This window comes from Nymphaea colorata, chromosome 13, assembly GCF_008831285.2.
Source record: "Nymphaea colorata isolate Beijing-Zhang1983 chromosome 13, ASM883128v2, whole genome shotgun sequence".
In the NCBI taxonomy this organism is placed as follows: Eukaryota; Viridiplantae; Streptophyta; class Magnoliopsida; order Nymphaeales; family Nymphaeaceae; genus Nymphaea; species Nymphaea colorata.
The window spans coordinates 9,304,709-9,323,442 of NC_045150.1; the positions used below are offsets into that span (position 1 = coordinate 9,304,709).

At 36.9% G+C, this 18,734-nt stretch overlaps 1 protein-coding gene and 1 non-coding gene across 3 annotated transcripts; one reads left to right on the forward strand and one right to left on the reverse strand.

Moving 5' to 3' along the window:
• The first annotated feature begins 3,480 nt into the window (after positions 1-3,480).
• On the forward strand, positions 3,481-3,552 carry TRNAM-CAU (transfer RNA methionine (anticodon CAU)). Its single transcript has one exon. It is a non-coding gene; the product is annotated as a tRNA-Met (tRNA).
• Positions 3,553-3,763: 211 nt separating this feature from the next.
• LOC116267190 (putative glucose-6-phosphate 1-epimerase) lies at positions 3,764-11,454 on the reverse strand. 2 transcript variants are annotated; one of them, XM_031648794.2, is made up of 8 exons: positions 9,782-11,448; positions 9,495-9,569; positions 9,030-9,086; positions 8,781-8,944; positions 7,138-7,272; positions 6,104-6,206; positions 4,815-4,914; positions 3,764-4,148 (listed from the first exon to the last, which is right to left on the reverse strand). In XM_031648794.2, exons 1-8 carry the CDS (start codon positions 9,905-9,907, stop codon positions 3,970-3,972), a joined length of 939 nt encoding a protein of 312 aa, XP_031504654.1. In that variant the 5' UTR covers positions 9,908-11,448; the 3' UTR covers positions 3,764-3,969. The 2 variants fall into 2 exon arrangements, with proteins under 2 accessions (XP_031504654.1, XP_031504656.1); XM_031648796.2 differs by lacking the exon at positions 4,815-4,914 and having other exon boundaries at positions 9,782-11,454.
• Between the last annotated feature and the right edge of the window lie 7,280 nt (positions 11,455-18,734).

Here is an 18,734-nt window from a genome sequence, read left to right on the forward strand (position 1 = left end):
ATTGCGCTTCTCAAAGACGGGACGGATCGGAGATTATATTATGACCACATTCTCACCACCACCATATCATATATTATTAAATAATATAAGAAGCAAACTGCGCTTGTTGAACAAGTATAGACTGAGAAGGCAATTGGTGCCAGCAATTTAATGCTCAAGTTGATCGATAGGAGTAAGTTGAAGGGTTTCATGCATTAATGTATTTTTTCTTTAAGAGTTTTAGTTGGTGTGTGTGGATTGGTAAGAGACACATGTCATTGTAACTTATATTTGTATTGATTAATTGTAGGTGAGCAGGCGGAGTACACCATCTTAATGCGCATTAGAAAAGAATCACGGTGTCTTGAGATGCTGTCTGCATCATGCTTCAACTTTTATGTTAGTGACTTTTTATGGGCAAACATGACCCTTTATGGACGAGCAAATTATACTATGTAGTTTGCTCTAACGAACAAATTTAAATTTAAATCACCAAGACATGTTGAGATCTCTACCCCTTTTTTCCATTTTCTTCATGTCCAGGGCTGCTTCAACATAGGTTTAAAACTCATCACATAGGTATAGCACCTGCTTTAATTGAATTGATAACAAGAGTTTCATCCACCAGCCCCACCAGCTATATGTTATCCGTATTTGAACTGTTTCGTGTTTAGATTTGGATAAGTGAAGGGCCATGCTTAGGTTCCAAAATTAATTTGCCGGCTACCATCTCCAGGACTAGAGCTTGTGTGCCGCCGGTTTGAGAATGATTTTCATATCTTTATAGAGCAATTCCGATTCATCATTGTGATAGAAAATATTGGAAAATTTGTTCCAGAATAACTTTATTATTCATGAAATCCATGAGACTCTCAATAAGAACATTCCACGGTTTTATGCTTTAAGGAATCTTGTCTCCGGTTACAATATAGTTGCTCAAAACCAATTCCTAAATTTTTGATTTCAAACACCCACACACATATATACAAACACATACACATGCATTGGTTGGTTAATTCACACCTTTTTCCATCAATATTTACATTGAATTGTTAGTTCATATCTTTTTTTTTTGGTCTAATAATAGTTCATACATTTCTACTCTTGTTTCTTCTCAACCACCCATGTAATATATATATATATATATGTATGGATGTGTGTGTATATATACAACCTGTCACTAGTAGATTGCTAGGTGTAAATCTCAATAGGTCGGGTCGGTAAGGCTGCACACAGATCTGGTTTGAGCCTGGTCAGAAGCCGACCGATAATTATAAAGGTGTGGCCCAGTTGACTAAGCCCGGTTGGACCCATAACTTGTGAAAGACTTGGACCAGCTGTCTTCAATAAATAGCTCGACTCCGTGAGTTGCAAAGGAGCTGGCAAATTTTTCCTTCTTATTTTTGGTACATAATGTCATACCAATTTTCTACAACATGGTACCATTAAAGATTAGAAACCCGACTCTTTTCACTTTCACATGGCTTCATAAATGAAAAAGAATATGTCTAATGCATGGTATTTCTTTAATTAAACGAAAGATTTGCATTAAATGTTGTAGAAAATTACGTGTGGCAATTATAGGTTTTAGATAATCGTCTTTTCAAACACGCAGAACCACATGAAGTTATGGATTGAATATTTGTCACTTAATAATTTTTAACTAAACTATTAATTAAGATTTTTTGTTGGTTAACTTTGTCATTACCTTTTGTAAGGGTGTTTTGGCATCTTCAGGTATGGCGCCGGAATATCAAAGCTGTATAGCCTCGTCGCTTTCTCCCTACCTTTTAGGTTCATCCAAACACAAAATACCTTTTAGAGAGAGAAAAATAGATCCACATATATAGACAGACAAGCTTGTGTATGGTTTCCCATGTCCCTTGTGGTTAAGCAACCAGGGGCATCCCCCACTTTTGTTTTTTCTTCTTTGTCTTCAGGGGTCGAGCCAGAAATTTTAACATTGGCCGAAATATAATTTTTAAAATTTTTTATACAAGTTAAACTAAAATAAAAAAAAATAAATTTTACATGTAAAATTTTAAATTTTTAAAAGTATGAGGAATTGCTGCCAGCCCCCTGCCTCCGCCTCTGCTTGGTTCTACCAGTTCTCTAACCTTGTACCTTTCATTATAGCACCTTCACATGATACCACAAGGACACCATACTTCCAATTTCATGGTGGTTGTAGGACCACGGGTTCACTAGCTCTTCCATTGGATAGATCTGGTGGCCCCGCTAGAAATTTCTGGTTAAGAAGCAGTAATAGTTTAAGTAAACACCAGAACACTACCCATTAGTGTTCGGCAAATCTGTCGCAAACACGAGAACACATTATTTCATGAATATGTCCTAATGTTTGGAACAAATTTATCAAACACTATTGCAATGTTTCATTTACTAACTACCACTAAAGCTAATATATATATATATATATATATATATATATATATATATATATATATATATATATATATATATATATATATATATTACAACCTGTCATTAATAGACTGCTAGGTGTAAATCTTAATTTGGTAGGTAAAGCTGCAGACAGATCTGGTTTGCGAGCCCAGTCAGGGTTGCAGGAACCCAACCGGTAATTATAAAGGCTTGGCCCAGCTTGACCAAGCCCAGTTGGGCCCAGAACTTGTGAAGCAGAGTTGGACCAGCTGTGTTCAATAAATAGCTACTGACCAAGGTCGGTAAGTTTTCCTTCTTGTTTTTGGTACACAATGTCATACCAATTTTCTACATCATCAAATGTTCCATACCTTTAAATATTTGGAAACTTGAACCTTTTCACTTTTACACAGCCTCATAAATTACAAAGAATATGTCTAATGTATGGCATTCCATCATTTAACGAAAAATCTGCATTAAATGTTATAGAAATGATAAAACATTAGGTGTGGCAATTATAGGTTTTTTGGTGATTTTTTTTTTCAAGCACGAAGAAAGCTAATAATTCTAATTTATTAATTAATAAATTTTATATTATTTTTAGTAGCCTTTTGTAGGGGCGTGGAATATCAAGTCTGCTTCCATATGCTTTCTCCCTGCCTTTTAGATGAAAGATGGTCCAACCATACACAAAAGACTAGAAAGAGCTCACACATCGCATGGTCTAGTTACGCAGCGCGATCCGGGGCATCTGCCATTTTTTGTTTTTTCTTCTTTGGCTCGGACAGGTTTCGAACCTTGGACCTTTCATTATTCCACCTCCATATTTTGTAAAAAAGAAATCACATTCCAGATCTATTAGAAAAATTAAACCACACCACATTTCACACCTAGTAAAATGAAATATGTTATATTCATTCGGAGGGAAGAACTTGATGAGATAGGAAGTTCTATAAACCATGGCTCTTCATTTTTTTCGAACCTCACGGATCCAACATAAATATTTAAGTAGACTCAACATGCAGCAGAAGGGAAAATTATTTCTTACCATAGACAAATTTTTATTATTTCGGTATGGTTGGGTACATGTCACAACCCATCAGAGTGGCGCAGCGGAAGCGTGGTGGGCCCATAACCCACAGGTCCCAGGATCGAAACCTGGCTCTGATAGTGTATTCTCACTGAGAGAAAGGCTTATGCGGACACGTTACTTTTCGCGTTCCTCCTTTTTTTTGCTAATATCATCTCACAAATGACAAACGGACCCAGCGCTTTGGGACAAATATCTGATCGGCCACCACTAGTTGCAATGTCAGAGTTATGTGAGTTGGTTCGATTTCGGCAGTCCTCATGAAATATATCCTCCTTATTAACCACAAAAGAAAAAGTAAATATTTGCTTCTCTTCACCAAGAATTTATCTAGCTAATCGTGTTTGCGTCTGTGTACAATAACTTGGTCAGCTCAAGGCCAGAATTTTAAGCCAATGACCTTCTGCCTTCCTAAAGCATGAACACGTGATATGATCGTGTTCTTGTGAAATTGCTGCAAACTAAAAATTTCAGTGCATTCGGAGAACGAAGCTATTTCAAAAACAGTAGCTTAAGGGAGCAACTGACAACTCCAATCTGCCTGTCCACTCTTCCCCGGGCTTGAGCGTTATCGGCTTCTCGATGGCAGCACCATCCACGCAAAGCATTTGCTTGTACTCATTATCACCAAAATCCACCATAGACTTCGACTTCTTCTCCCAAGGATTCCAGACAACTGTAAGGGGAGAAAAGAGACAGAAAAATATCAGTGTGCAGTGGTGTAACAGAGTTGGTGAAAGTGAGAAGATTGAGCAGTTGGACTGAGTCAATGAGTGAATCGGCAGAATCATCAAAAGAACAGAGAATCGATGAACTAATGCCAAAAGACATTTGGAGCAACTTTTCTGTATTCAATGCTCTGCAGACAATGATGAATTGTTAAAAGGTGTTGGATAAATCCCAAGTACAAACAATCAAGCCTCAGCTCCAACATAGAAACAGTAATTCTTCAGGCCTCTCGTTGGTCAGAAGTTGCTAGCATGCTTGAAATCAGACATCCAGCATTGCTTTTACTGTTTTACAAAATCTTGATGTTGGTTATGCACATTTTTCGCCCCAGAGATTTATTTCACACAAAGAAAGGAAGCATTTACCGTTCAAAAGAATATGCTCGATTCTGCGTAACCACTGGAGGTGGCATGGCAAACAAATACAGTGCAGTCGCCAAGATCCAGCAAACACAACAAAAATAACAATCAAAGGGGTTTCCAATCATAATCGACAGAGGAGCCACACTAAGCAACAATATTTATTTCAGCCATTTCTTCTTCTGGGAATAGCATCTGGTTCTTGTTACAGTAGAATATGAACAATTGAACATGCATTATTAAGGAAGGTTTACCTGCATCTGGCAGTCCTTCCTTTCTTATAACAAATGTTCTCTTCTTCTCGTGGTCGAGAACAGCAATCACATTTGGAGTGCTGAGGTAAATCCTGTCCATCTAAATGCAACAAATAGCATTTATCATGAAGGTGCTTTGGGCAACACGTTATAATATGAATTTTTTATAGTGAAATTCGATGATGCATGATTTATCTGAGCTACAAGCAATATAAGCTTCCCCTCCAGGATACTTGGGCCCCAAATATATGGCTTTACCCACACAAGAATATCTTATGGTAGATGATCATTCATCAGATAAGAAACACATGATTTGATCTGTTTTAGCTTCCTGAGGAAGAAAGGCATAGGAAGTATAAGTGTCTAACAACCAAAAGTACTTAAAAAGAATGACAGTACTTGCACTTCAATTAAGTAATGCAGTCACCCTCAACTCCAGATAAAACCCAGAGCATTCTTATTTCCTACTTGGAGAAGTGGTTTTATCTTAAGATGTTATGCTAGGTCCCCCATTAGAATGTTATAGACAATATATATGCATGAGGACAATCCTGAGAACCTGATCTATGGCCTCTGATGAATCTTGTTTTTATGTAGAGATTACAAGTACAGCAGTCACAGAGCAGGAAGGTAGAAATAAAAAATTTATATGAAAGCAAATAGTACAGGAATTAAGTAGGAGCCAATGTCAGGATTATCAATTATGGGAAGCATTAAAAAAGGTAAATAAGATGTTGGGTTAGAACTGGGAACTAACAACATGAATTCCTTGATAATTTTGCAATTGACAATCCATGGAACATCACAGAACTATCTAAGTTTCAAATTTTTTAGAAGCTTTGGTAACACAACATGATTAAGTAGACAAACACTTGTCTACAAAGTTGATGCGACTAAAAAACACCTTGTGCTTAAAAAAGTTACATGTATGGAAAGTCAAATGCTACATAAGGTGCGTTTTATCATTTAGTATCATGGGTCAAATTCACGTTTATGCCACATAAGGTTAGGCATACAATTTAATCAGTTATCATTGTGAAGAAAAATCAATATTACCTCTTAAATCATAAAAATCAATAAGGCAGTTGCAGAAACAATTATTTCACAAACCCTTCAGACTTCTCTCTCTTTTCTTTTCTTTTTCTTTTTTTTGTGAGTAAACTAAAAATCTTGATATTCTATAAAGAATCAACAAGCATCAATGAGGAATCAACATATGTTGAGACTTGAGTGACCGCCAGTAGAATGGATGTCTACTTTTTGTTGACACAATGGTAAGAAGAGGTTACCTCATTCTCAAAGGTTATTGCATCTCCCTGTTCAGTGAAACGTTCTCGCTGACACAGATTATCCAAATAGTCAACAGTTTCCAACCCTTCAATCCTTACTTCACTGAGACAAAAGACACAATAAGTCCTAAAATCTTTAGAAATATCTTCAGCGCAAACCTTTATGTCAATTGAAGAGAAACAGAGCAAAATAGCTGCTATACACCATAAAATGTAAAATACTAAGGGACCAAATCACTTATTTCAAGAAACATCCCCAGGGTATATAATTGAAAGTTGAAACCGTACAAACAGCCTCTCAATTCAAATACTACTAGAGGACAAAGTCGTCCAAATGCTACTTGTGTATGATTAACTTCAATTGATGCAGTGGAAGAATGCACTACAGAGACCTGAGCAAATCCTCAAAAATAGTGACACAATAAGAAGAGAAACCAAAATAAAGCAAAGATGGAGGCAACGAGAGATTATGAGTTAATACTAATAATGTATGATCCAGAAAATGAAGAAAATAAAATGAGAAAACATCATTGTGATTGTCAATCTTGCCTTCGCCTTGTCCAATTAACATGGATCATCTTGGAAGTTTTCTCTTTCTACTCGTCCTATAAAACCAATTCTCATATGCCAAGTCATTCTTCTGCACTGATTCTCATTGTTTTTGTCATAGCATTTATTAGTCTCTGCAAGCCCTACCAGGATGCAACAGTGACCATAGGTAAACCAGAAAGCATAATTATCATTGGCAAGCCCTTTTTGTGCGCTTAGAGCCACGTTAACCTTCATGAATGTTTCTTATAAAATGAATTGAGGAACATGCTCATTAGAGTTGCATTTATCATTTCTAGTATCAGAATCTTAATGACCTGGTGAAGGTACACATGACTGCATATCCAAAATTGGGTTACAATAACACTATAACTTGCTCAAACAGGAACTTGACTTAAAACTTCAGTTTTAACACAAATACTGAAGAAAATGGAGCAGTTACAGTAGTTGTTATTGGAAAGTAAAACATCTTTAATTATCATTACCTGATGTCTGAAACAGAGAAGTATGCATGATAAGCAAATGAGAAACTGAATGGCTTGACATCAACATTCCTGATGCGTGACGTCATCACTAGATTTCCACCAGTTGCCAGAGCCACTTTGAGGCGGAACTCAAAACTGAGGCAAATAAAATAACTATGTGAGTACAATAGCCTCAAAATAGTAAAATTATTTCAGAATCCTAGGAGAAGCAATTTCTTGAGAGATAAAGAAGATAAGGCATGAGCGGGATTGCAGTGTCAGGAATCAGGATAAAAGATGAATAAGTACTAAGAAGCACAGTAATTAATATGGTGCATAACTAAGTCTAATCAGAAAGAAACATGTCAGGAGGAGTTCCTGCATAGGCATATATAATGTCAAACATGAAGAGTATTTCACCATTTCCCACTTTCCAGATTAAAACAAGAAAGTTTGTCATCCCAAGATTCTACAACTTCTCAATAATGCTTCTTTTTGTAGTTAACATTGTTCTTAAGTAATCCTGGAACCACTAGAGATTGAAAAAGAAAAGTCGCACATGCTGAGGCTAGGCACTAGGCAGGCTTCTACCAGATTATGCTAAAAATATGCAACCCAATGTAAACTCTTGATCTCCTTAATGCTGACCAAGAAGCTCTTGTCAGCAGAATTATTTTATAGCACTTTATTGTGCAATCATGAATAAACAACAATCTCAGAAGTTTTTAAGATATAAAAATTCAAGATAAGTACATTTAAAGTATGCAAAAAAGAATTCTTTTAAGAAAATTTACCATTACGCAATTTGGTGATATTATGAAAAGTTCATGATACCTTGCTAACATTGTCAGCCCGGTCTGAATTGCCATTTATCTCAAGACTAAGTCATTTTCACAAGTCTTGCTTAACCTCTGGGACCTATGTCACATGGGTGCGGGTACGGTAAGGGTTCGGGCACGGCAATTTCAAAAATTGTGGGTATGCGAGTACGGTAAATTTTATATTCTAAAAAATGATCAAATGAAACAAAAACGTTAATAGTTCGCACTTTGTGTTATAATCCACAAAATTCTCAAAATTAAAGAAAATGGGAGGAAAATGTAGAATGTTAGTGGAAGGGAAATATAAAAGAAGGAAAAAATCAAAATTAGAGAAAAAATAAAGTTTGAAAATATAATTTTAAATGTTTTATAATGCAGCCATACGCAATTGTACCAACATACCCATGCTGCCATACCCACGTACCGACATGGGTACCTAGGCAAATTAGACTTACCCGTGTCACATAGTCTTGGATTGATATGAGACTACAATGTAAAGATTCTGAATGAACTAGGTAATTACGAATCTGCTGAGGTATTTGCTGTATTTTTTTACCAACAATGGGATGGAGTTTGACTTCAAGAGATAACGTCTGGCTGTATCATATAAAAATGAGGAAGCAATATGTTGAAACTATTGGCGCCTTGCTGAATATGCTTTGAAAAAATTCTTGGTCACTGGTAGGGTCTCCAAAGTAGGAGAGATTTTGCCATGACGCAGGTTGATGCATTACAATTTCTTGGAAGATAAAATTGTTACTTATTTAGGAGCATTTGCTCAGATATTTTAGGAGCATCTGCTCAGGTGTGCTAATAAATGGTTTTGGTATCGTCAAGAAATACCAGTGGGGCCAACATCTCAGATCTTCTTCGGATGGTTTTAGTATCAAATTGATGGTAGATTTGCCATCACTATTAGTAGGATGAGTGGGTGGAGGGTTATCGTCGATCGCCCATATCTTGTTCCTGGCAAATCCATGATGCTCCAAAGATCCACAGTTACCAAACTGCAAAAGCAAAAGCGTGTGGAAACAATCAGCTTACAAGTACACATTTGATGGAGCATTATGTACCCGACTAAATAAAGGATACCTGTGGAAAACAAATGGAAGTCCCTCCCCTTATTGCTTTTGGAGGCTTAAATATTGCCTGTTAGATAAACCAAGTATCTGTGAGCAGCCGACCAGTTGGATAAGGTGCAGTTCATCTCATGAATTAAATATGGTCGACATAAGGTAGGATAGTTGTTACAGTATTAAAGATTTAAAAAAAAAACACATGATAAATCATACATCCTAAAAACGTCATCTTCTGCCAGAAAAAATGTAAATGTAATTGAAACAGCAAGAACAGTGAATTCTGTTCCAGGTTAATAGTTCTGATCCCCACAATTTGAACAGAAACAGACTAACCCTTAGTAGGAGCCAGATTTTATCGGCATCAAGAGCAACTTTCCCTTGCATATTTAAGAAAGAGATTACGATTTAAAGAATGTGCAGTCACCAGAGCAACGCATATATGCATATCAATAGTTAAGAAACAAGCCAAGACAAACACCTTGCTACTAGTGAAGAGAAGCTCTTCCCCCCTATCGTTTCTCCATGACATAACCTGCCCTCCATGCAAGCTCACCTGAAAATCAGACGGAAAGTTCAACAAAACTACCTACTGATAATTTAATTTCAAGAAAAAGAGAAAAGGGAAACACTTTCAACCAGGTCTAAGCTAAATTGTAAAATACCAACTTCACAATGAGAAACGTTTGCAAGTGGGAAACCGAAACAAAGGGCTAGTCCACTTTGTGGATTCCACACGAACTACTGCAAATAGGGCAGAACACTGACCTGAGCAGACGCGCCTCGAGGTTCTCTAAGCATGATTTGATCTACACCATTCCAATCCTTTGCCACCTCCATGGAAGGCCTTTGATCGCAAGGACCACTATGACCCATCTCAGTAGCGGGGAACATAAGAAGAAGGGAATGCTGAAACGCAACTCCTTCTAGATGTTCAAATGAGCCGTCTTATAGTCCTTACACAGTCACGCGTGAATATTGATATGCTCCCGAACAGTAAATGAACTACTGACAACCCAACAAACTCTATCTAAATCGAAATTCTGTACGCTCAAAAGCACTTTCATGTGACTGCAACTCAACCACTTGTGAACCAAAGCCTAAACCAGCTGCTTTCCACCTACCCCAAGCTTCGTTCCCAATCACAACTCAACAGTCAACAATGATAACTGCTCAAAAGCATTTACTGGAGGAAAAAGGAAACTGACGAGACAACTCGACAGCAACACAAACCAACAGGACTAACAAGACCTGCAGTGAGATGGTCCTAACTTTAGTACAGTGCTGATTTCATACGAATCTAGTGGAGGGGTGTTCTAATTTCTAAGTGGAATATCTCATTATCAAGAGAGAGCCTTCAGAAAAACTACAACAGGAAAATGAAGGAATACCAAGATTAACTTCTATGGATGGAGCAACCCGACGTAGTTCCTATTAGCTGTGGAAATCTTACTTGCCAGAAAGAATCTGATATCAACTTGTCTTTAGACCCCACATTAGGATCTCATGAATCTCAGCAATTTTTTTCGGCAGGAAATCAGAAACAGCCCACCATCCAAAACTCACACAACAAGGCCTCGACATCATCTAAACGCATTAACTTTCATTTTTGGGTCAACCCAGAAACCGAAAACTACCCAAGAACCCTACAACAACACCAAAACAAGAAAAAAAAGCAAATAACAAGAGGAACCCATTTCTCATCTCCCTGTTCAAATATAACCCAAAACAGCCGCGCTCCCAAAGCCCGTTATGGCAAAATCATGGCAACAAATACACGTCTATTATGCATACCAAAATCTCTGAGTTCGACCCCATTAATCTCCTCAATAAATAGAATTAAAGGAAGAAAAAAGAGAAAAAAAGAATTAAAGGAAGAAAAAAGAGAAAAAAACCAGCTCCCCATGAAAAGAAAAAAATCAAATGTCCTCCACGTGGGTCTCTTTCAAAGACTGGTTCGCAGTATTCTATATCCACCAGCTCAAAAAGCTCCCCACCTCATGAAAAGAGTCACAAAAAAGCAATGCACAGATCACCATAATGGCCATAGAAAAAAGAGATTCAACCACCTCCTTTCGTGCATTAAGATTTTAAGTACATGCATTCAAAACAAAATAAACAAATAAAAGTGGATCCTCATCCATTTTTTTTCTTTTGTTTAGTAGGGGTCAAGAAGAATTTTGAAAGGTACAGCAACTGCACGGTCTGCACCAGCATTAGTTTGCGAGACCAATGAGTGGAAAGGGAAGCTGAAAGGTTAAAAATAAATGCAGTCACCCGGTTTAGTAATTGATTGGGGTGACTCCACTTTGGGAATTTTCGTCGCTCCTTCCTGAGATTTTTCTTTTCTCCTGTCTGCTTTTTCTAGGTGGGAGGGGAGATTCTACAGTATAGAGGGAAAAAGAAAGAAAAAAATAGACAGAGAGGGGGCGGGGTCGTCCCCAGGGAAGGATCACGTGGAGAGAGAACGGACTCTCAGCTACCGCAGGAAGATCCATGGATTTGATTCAGCGCGGTTTGATCACTAACCATAGGATCTCCCCAAGTCGGTTCATGTGACGCCAAGGAAAGACCACCACATTTTAGCTTTTTGGACTCTTTTTAGAAGATATTGACCAAAAGACAGATACATTTTTGGATTGTGTTACATTCATTTCATATAGTTCAATTTTTGAGAACTCTGCCAGGAAAACGGACAAACCGGTATATATATATATATATATATATATATATATATATATATATATATATATATATAGAGAGAGAGAGAGAGAGAGAGAGAGAGAGATGAAAAGGATTTTTTCAAACAAAACTATATCCAAGAGAATTGGATGTGAAAACAACAAATAGAATAAAAACTACAATAGAAAAACGCAAAAGATGTCATAAACTGAGGTGACCCAGTGGTGGGTGGCCCTGGTGCCCGTCACTTTTCGCAAATCTGACCTCATAAAATAAGGTTGGTTTGCATAAATTTATATGCATGCATCATCAAAATCTCAGATGGTTTTATTTCTTATTTTTGGAACAATATGAGGTATTGATTTTGATTCTTAATGAAATAAAATTTGTATATCTGTTTTGTTCTAACCAAATTTAAATTTCAAACAAACCAGCTGAAAAACAGTCACATGAGTTTGTGACAATGAGCAGGGAGGTTGAGATGACAGAAGTACCTTTGACCTTAGAAAAAGGTGAACCCATCTACAACAGTAAAAATGAAAAATAGAATAAGGTACTTTTTTCTATACCAAAAACAATTCACTCGAAAGCCTCCATGGATCAAAGAGATAGAAACAAGAATAGTCTGCAAACCAAAAAAAAAAAAAATTGGTAAACGAGTTCAATAACCGGATTTAGATCTGGTACACAATTTCATGGGAATCTGAATTCCAGTCCGAGACCTGATAGGATCGGACCGCAGAACCTTGTCCAGGTCAGATCCAAGTCTGATTTTAAAAGTTCAGGTCAAACTCTTTGATTTTCATCTGAGAAAATGAAATTGGGTCTCCAAGTTCAAGTTTAGTCCGATTAGAAGAATCTGACTAGATTGGATTTGATAATACCACTAGATATGAACGGAGCTCCAACCATTTAGATCCCTAGTCTTGAAGAGAAGAAAAATCTTTGCGTTGCGGCTGGTGGCTCTTCCTTCTTGGCCGCCAAGGAGGGAAACACAAACACTTCCCGTGGATTTTAGGGACCATGTCTGCTTTTGAATCAACAATTTTTGTCCACCACCTTCATAAGACAAGAGAAAGAGCGGGGAATTTTGGTTCTAGTTTTCTTTTTTTAATAGAAATTTCAAAAGCAAATTTAAAGAAGTAGCAATAATAAGAAAACACACTTAGCCTTGTCGTTCAAAAGCTACGCGTATTTTATGATCAAATTTTCGAAAGTAATCATATGAATCCATTTGAATTTTGATGAACTATAATAACAATACGGAAAAAGTTAGATGTGCTTTTGACTAGTCCCAATTTCTTATGTATATGTTTGATAAATTCCTTTTTGAGTTAAATTTATTCTCATGAAGTCAAGCGCTATAAGTTTAATTATGTTCAAGTGCGGTACAAGAACATAGGCTGATCTCAAATCCGTGCGTTACGTGAAATCCACAGCTTAGGCAAACTACACATTTCTTGCATGTTTCAAACCCACATTACATTATAAAAGACATGGATCATAGTTTTCCCTTTTATATTTTTTGTCCTGTTTGGTGGGGGCGGGGGGTCGGACTACATATCTACGTTCTAAGATCCATGCAGATCTATGGTAGTATCGGATTTAGGATCTGATATTGCTATAAATGAAACAACACGACCTACGTCGGGCTCAAGCTCTTAGTCGATCTGACTCCTAATAGTTTTAGTTTTAATTGTAAAAAGAACTAATCACTTTAACAACTATCTTTATAAGCTCTTGAAGATATCTCACAATTTTTATTATGAAACTAAACTTTTAGGATATTACAATCCACCCCCCCAGCCCTTTAAAGCACACTCATTTGTATGAGATCCTAGGTCCGAATATTGAACCATACTCTTATACCATTGAAATAACTTGACCCACACCAGGCTTAAGCTCCTTATCCGAAGGATCCCAACCTGTCCCTTACTAATTTCAGTTTCAGTTTCATACTTTCAGTACTAAAAAATCTAAAAACTAAGACAACTAATCTATTATAAGCTTTGAAGGTCTTTTACAATCTTCAATGTGGTACTAAATTTTTGAAGTGTTACAATAAACCATAGCTAAAAAAAATTTAAAGACAATGACACATGAACAACAGAACACAAGGATTCTATTTCTTGCCACTGAGTCCAGTTAATCATCCTCTTAGTTTGCACTCAATTCAACAAAAAACTTGTCACATTCAATATAATTCAGTTGAGTTTGACGTGCTTTAGACAACTTATGAAGTCCTATACAGTAAAATGAGACCACTACCAAGGTTGATAGAGAAATACCCTAAAAATGTTGAAGCCCTTCCCATTTTTTTGACCACTGTAAAGGTTGATGGAGAGATACGTAAACGATGTTGAAGCCCTTACCATTTTTTCTTGTCCCTGAGGTCTTGGACTAGTTTGGAACTTTGGTAAACTTATGGTTACTCCTTTTTACCCAATAATAGAGTTTATTATTCTCCATCATAACCTTGTTTTTATCAGCATGACCAGCTATGCTATGCCCTTTCAGACTCACTGTTTATGCTAATAAAAGTTCGCCTTCCATCAAGGATTTTTCTCATTATGTCTAGTTTTTTTTTAGATAGAACCTAAGCTGCTTGGGTGCAGGTGCAGGGTAAGGCTATATATGGTTGGACATGGTAATTTTAAAAATGAGAGTATAGAAGGTAAAACAGTTTTGCTTGAATTCTTCATGTCGTAGTGAATTATTGGTTATGAATTTATTTTGCTTGAATTTTTGTGTTATATATATATATATATATATATATATATATATATATATATATATATATATATTTACTACGACATGAAGAATTCAAGCAAAACTGTTTTATAAGTTCATGCGTAACCCCTTGCAATTAAAGATAGAAAAATGGAAGCCTTCAAAAAAAAAACTCGAATCCGAGTTTGATTCACATTCAAACCTTGATGTACTTGATATACCATGAGTACTGAGACTAGTATGTCAACGAAGATGGATTACCCATGTGGCTTCGGCTACAAAAAGAACAATGTTTTCACTTCACATCTCCTTTAAACCTCCCTCTTAAGATCACGTCATCCATTCTACACATTATAAAATCACTTGAGTTACCTTTCTTCTTCCAAATTAAAAGGTCTACCATAAGTAGAAAAGAACAGGAAATGGATTTTAAGAATATATTATCAGCCAATCAACCTATCTATATGCTCCTCTTCTTCCTCCCAACTCTTTACAATCACTGCAGATCGGTTTATAACCTTTTCATAATGTTGTCTTCTTCCTCCTCTAACAAAGACTTTGGTTTTTAACGTGCAGAAATCCCCAAAACACAACAGAGAAAGCTTCTTGTCAACTTGTCTTCATAAAATTAAAATAAACCATGAGTCATTAAATGACAATTCTGACTATCAAGAGCCCTCCAACTTACTTATGAGGCTATTTGATTGATCATAATGGATAGTTGAAAGAAAAATAAAGAAAAAAAAAGGGTGTAGATTAACATTAGATGATGAAAATGCTGATCACTTTTTTCTCTTTGTTTTTCTCTCAACCGTTTATCACAATGAATAGGACAACCCTTATTAGTGAGATGGGTGGCTCTCAATAGCCAAGCAAAACATTAAGCCTATGAATGGTAGTGTACTATGAAGGCATACAATTTAACAGATCCTTTACCTTATTGGTGAAGCAAATTAGCCATTAAGCATAAGAAAAAGCTATTCACAATGTAATTTGCAAACTAAAAGTTGAATTGTTGAAAGGAACCATTAAGCAGATGAAAGAAAGTTATGTGCACTTAACAAATGCAGGCAAAGTGAAAACAGTTGTAAACTTATTCGCTCATCATCAAGATTTGAGTAGATTCATTGAGTATGATATATATTACAGTATTTCATAAATTTACCTCAATCTTTAAATCAAATTCGTGGAATAGTTTGTCACTTTCTCATTGGCCATGTTTGATGACCTTACTATCTTAGATCTCTTCCTCTAAGTATATATATATATATATATATATATATATATATATATATATATATATATATATATATATATATATTATTGTAGATGGACCTTTCTCTCTCTCTCTCTTTTGTGGTAGTCTCTTGACAGATGTTGGTTACTCACCCTCAGGGGGAAGACTTACCAATATCTGTCAAGGGACTGCCTAGAGAGAGAGAGAGAGAGAGACAGAGAGAGAGAAGGCAGAGAGTCCGACCCTTCCCCTAGCTCCAAATCTTTGATCCGCAAACTTCTATTGACGTAAAACTCATGAATGGAGATCCCCTGTTTGTTAAACTTCAGATCTGAAATCCAAAGCTAACAAACATGGCCTTAAAAGATTCATGTGTGGGCATAAATTGGACTTTTAGTTTGTCACTTTCTCATTGGCCATGTTTGATGACCTTACTATCTTAGATCTCTTCCTCTAAGTATATATATATATATATATATATATATATATTATTGTAGATGGACCTTTCTCTCTCTCTCTCTCTCTTTTGTGGTAGTCTCTTGACAGATGTTGGTTACTCACCCTCAGGGGGAAGACTTACCAATATCTGTCAAGGGACTGCCTAGAGAGAGAGAGAGAGACAGAGAGAGAGAAGGCAGAGAGTCTGACCCTTCCAGCTCCAAATCTTTGATCCACAAACTTCTATTGACTTAAAACTCATGGATGGAGATCCCCTGTTAAACTTCAGTTCTGAAATCCAAAGCTAACAAACATGGCCTTAAAAGATTCATGTGTGGGCATAAATTGGACTTTTAGTTTGGGAGTGAGCAAGAGGAGCATTTCATGCTACCACCCACTTGAAAGAGGAAGGCCCCTACCCTTCTCCCTATTCTCCTAAGCTACTAGACCCAACACTTTCAGTGTCTTATAGTGACGCTTCAATGATGTTTCAACTTGAATATCAGTATCTCTCTTTTCGCTACAGCAAAAAGTTGACGTCATGGGAAACCGAAACGAAAACCAGTGATCCACCAACCCCGACCCTATCCATCGCACCAACCGTCATAGGGATAGTCGCAAAATATTTTTGAATTGTGACATAATTAGTTTGTCTAAAAGAGAGAAACATGGGTTGTTGGGAATTTGACCGACTATTCTTCGGTTCCTCGTCTTGTTGATAAGGGACTCTCATTTACTCGCAACCATCCACTTATCTCTCCCATTATTTGCAAACTTTACCATACACCACTAAACTGTAATGATGAAATTTCAATTCAAGAATTCTTGGTAAGACATGGCAGCTGGCCCAAGGCTTGTGGTTGTCATTTTTTCCAAAGTGCGGCCGTTGGTTCTTGCCGGTTGGCCTTAGGCTTGCGGCGTGTATGCGTTCATTGTACACAAGTCACGACAGTCCAAGACCTTGGAAGACTTTTCATGCCGCGCTGTCTAAATCAATACTTAAATGAATTCCCCAGAAGATCCGTACCCAAGAATCTTGGTATCTGAACGCTACTGTTTTGAAATTAATTGAAATGATTTAAGTTTGAAATCCTCAAGAGTCCTCATGACGTCTCTAATTCTTGGATTAGAAAACTAGAAAGTAGGAAATTCCCTGTAAAACGAAGAAAATTTCTGAACAGTTTATACTTGAAGACAAGTCTACAAATCTATGAGAACAAAGTTCGGCATGATTAACTTTGACCTAATTGAAATGTATAAATGTGATCACTATTTGTTATTTCCATACTTTGATTTGAATAAATAAATATAATACACACACACACACACACATATATATATATATATATATAAGAAATTGGATCAAATGTTTAGCATAGCATGGGATATGTTTTCATTCTATCTGCTTAAGGAACATATCTAAGCATGGCAATAATCCGTTTTAATAGAGTTTCCCGGCGAAAATAATGAATAAAAAGTAGCCATATGGTTCTCATATTAGGTCGTGTGTGTGTTTATGTTCAGCCAGCGGTTCAAATTTTGGAACCGGCTGCACCATTCCACTGTTCCTAGATCTGGTTCTAATAATGATTATATGAACAGGTGCTTTATATTCAATTTAGATTTGTCGATCCACGTATTGTATGTATGTAATTGATCAGAGACCCTTTGATGTACTTTTAGAGCTAAATATTTTTTCGTCTGGAGTACTAATTCAAAAAATCTTGTAGTATCCTTCGACTACATAGTAAGATGATTGAGGGGCATCAATACCTAAGCAAGCAAATAATTAAGAACAACCTATATGCATATCAGTATCTTCAGCGAGACCGTGTGGGCAACTGCCCCCACACAAGCCCACTTGTGTCTCTAGTTGCAGTAGAATTTATTTGCTCACATGTGGGCAACTGCCCCTATCAGCTAAAGCCCACATGTGCCCACACTATGCATTTATTTATAAGAAGAATGAAGAACATCACGCTTTCGGAACACATGTTCGGACAACATATAACATCATGTTTCTGTTTTAACATGATATATTAAGGCGTATACGGCTTCTCAATCAATGTTTCTTGGAACAAAATATATTGTTTTTGAAACACTTATTATAAGAATACATAATTAAATGATCCTTTAAAGGAATATTGTAACTCCCATGGGAAGATTCAGAGCTCAGCTGAGTTCATGGGGGCCCAATATGACTACTAATTTATACATTTCACTTGTCTGTTGCGGCATGGTGGGGCTCAATAATACAAGGACAGGACTTGAATATTCCCTTTCAGACAGAAAGAAAGGATGGGGATGGTGCTGTGGTCAAGCTCCAACAACCGCCCTCTCATGACTTAACCCTAGGGAACTGTCGGAACCTTTATAATTTGACCGGCACCGGGGAGAGTCGCCAAATGCCATTGCGCTCCGGTCCAAGTTGGCAAACTGCAGTTCTCGCTGTGGTGGAAAAGGACATGCTTACGAAAGTCATTGATGCTCAAGTCTTCTTCCTTCCAACTTTCCCGGTCATCTTTCTCCCTGTGCGTTCTCATAGTGGGATGGACCATCAGCTGCCATGCACTGGCTCATTGCTATATAATGCCCTTGCTGCTTCCCTGTGAAAGGCACCACATACTTCTCAAG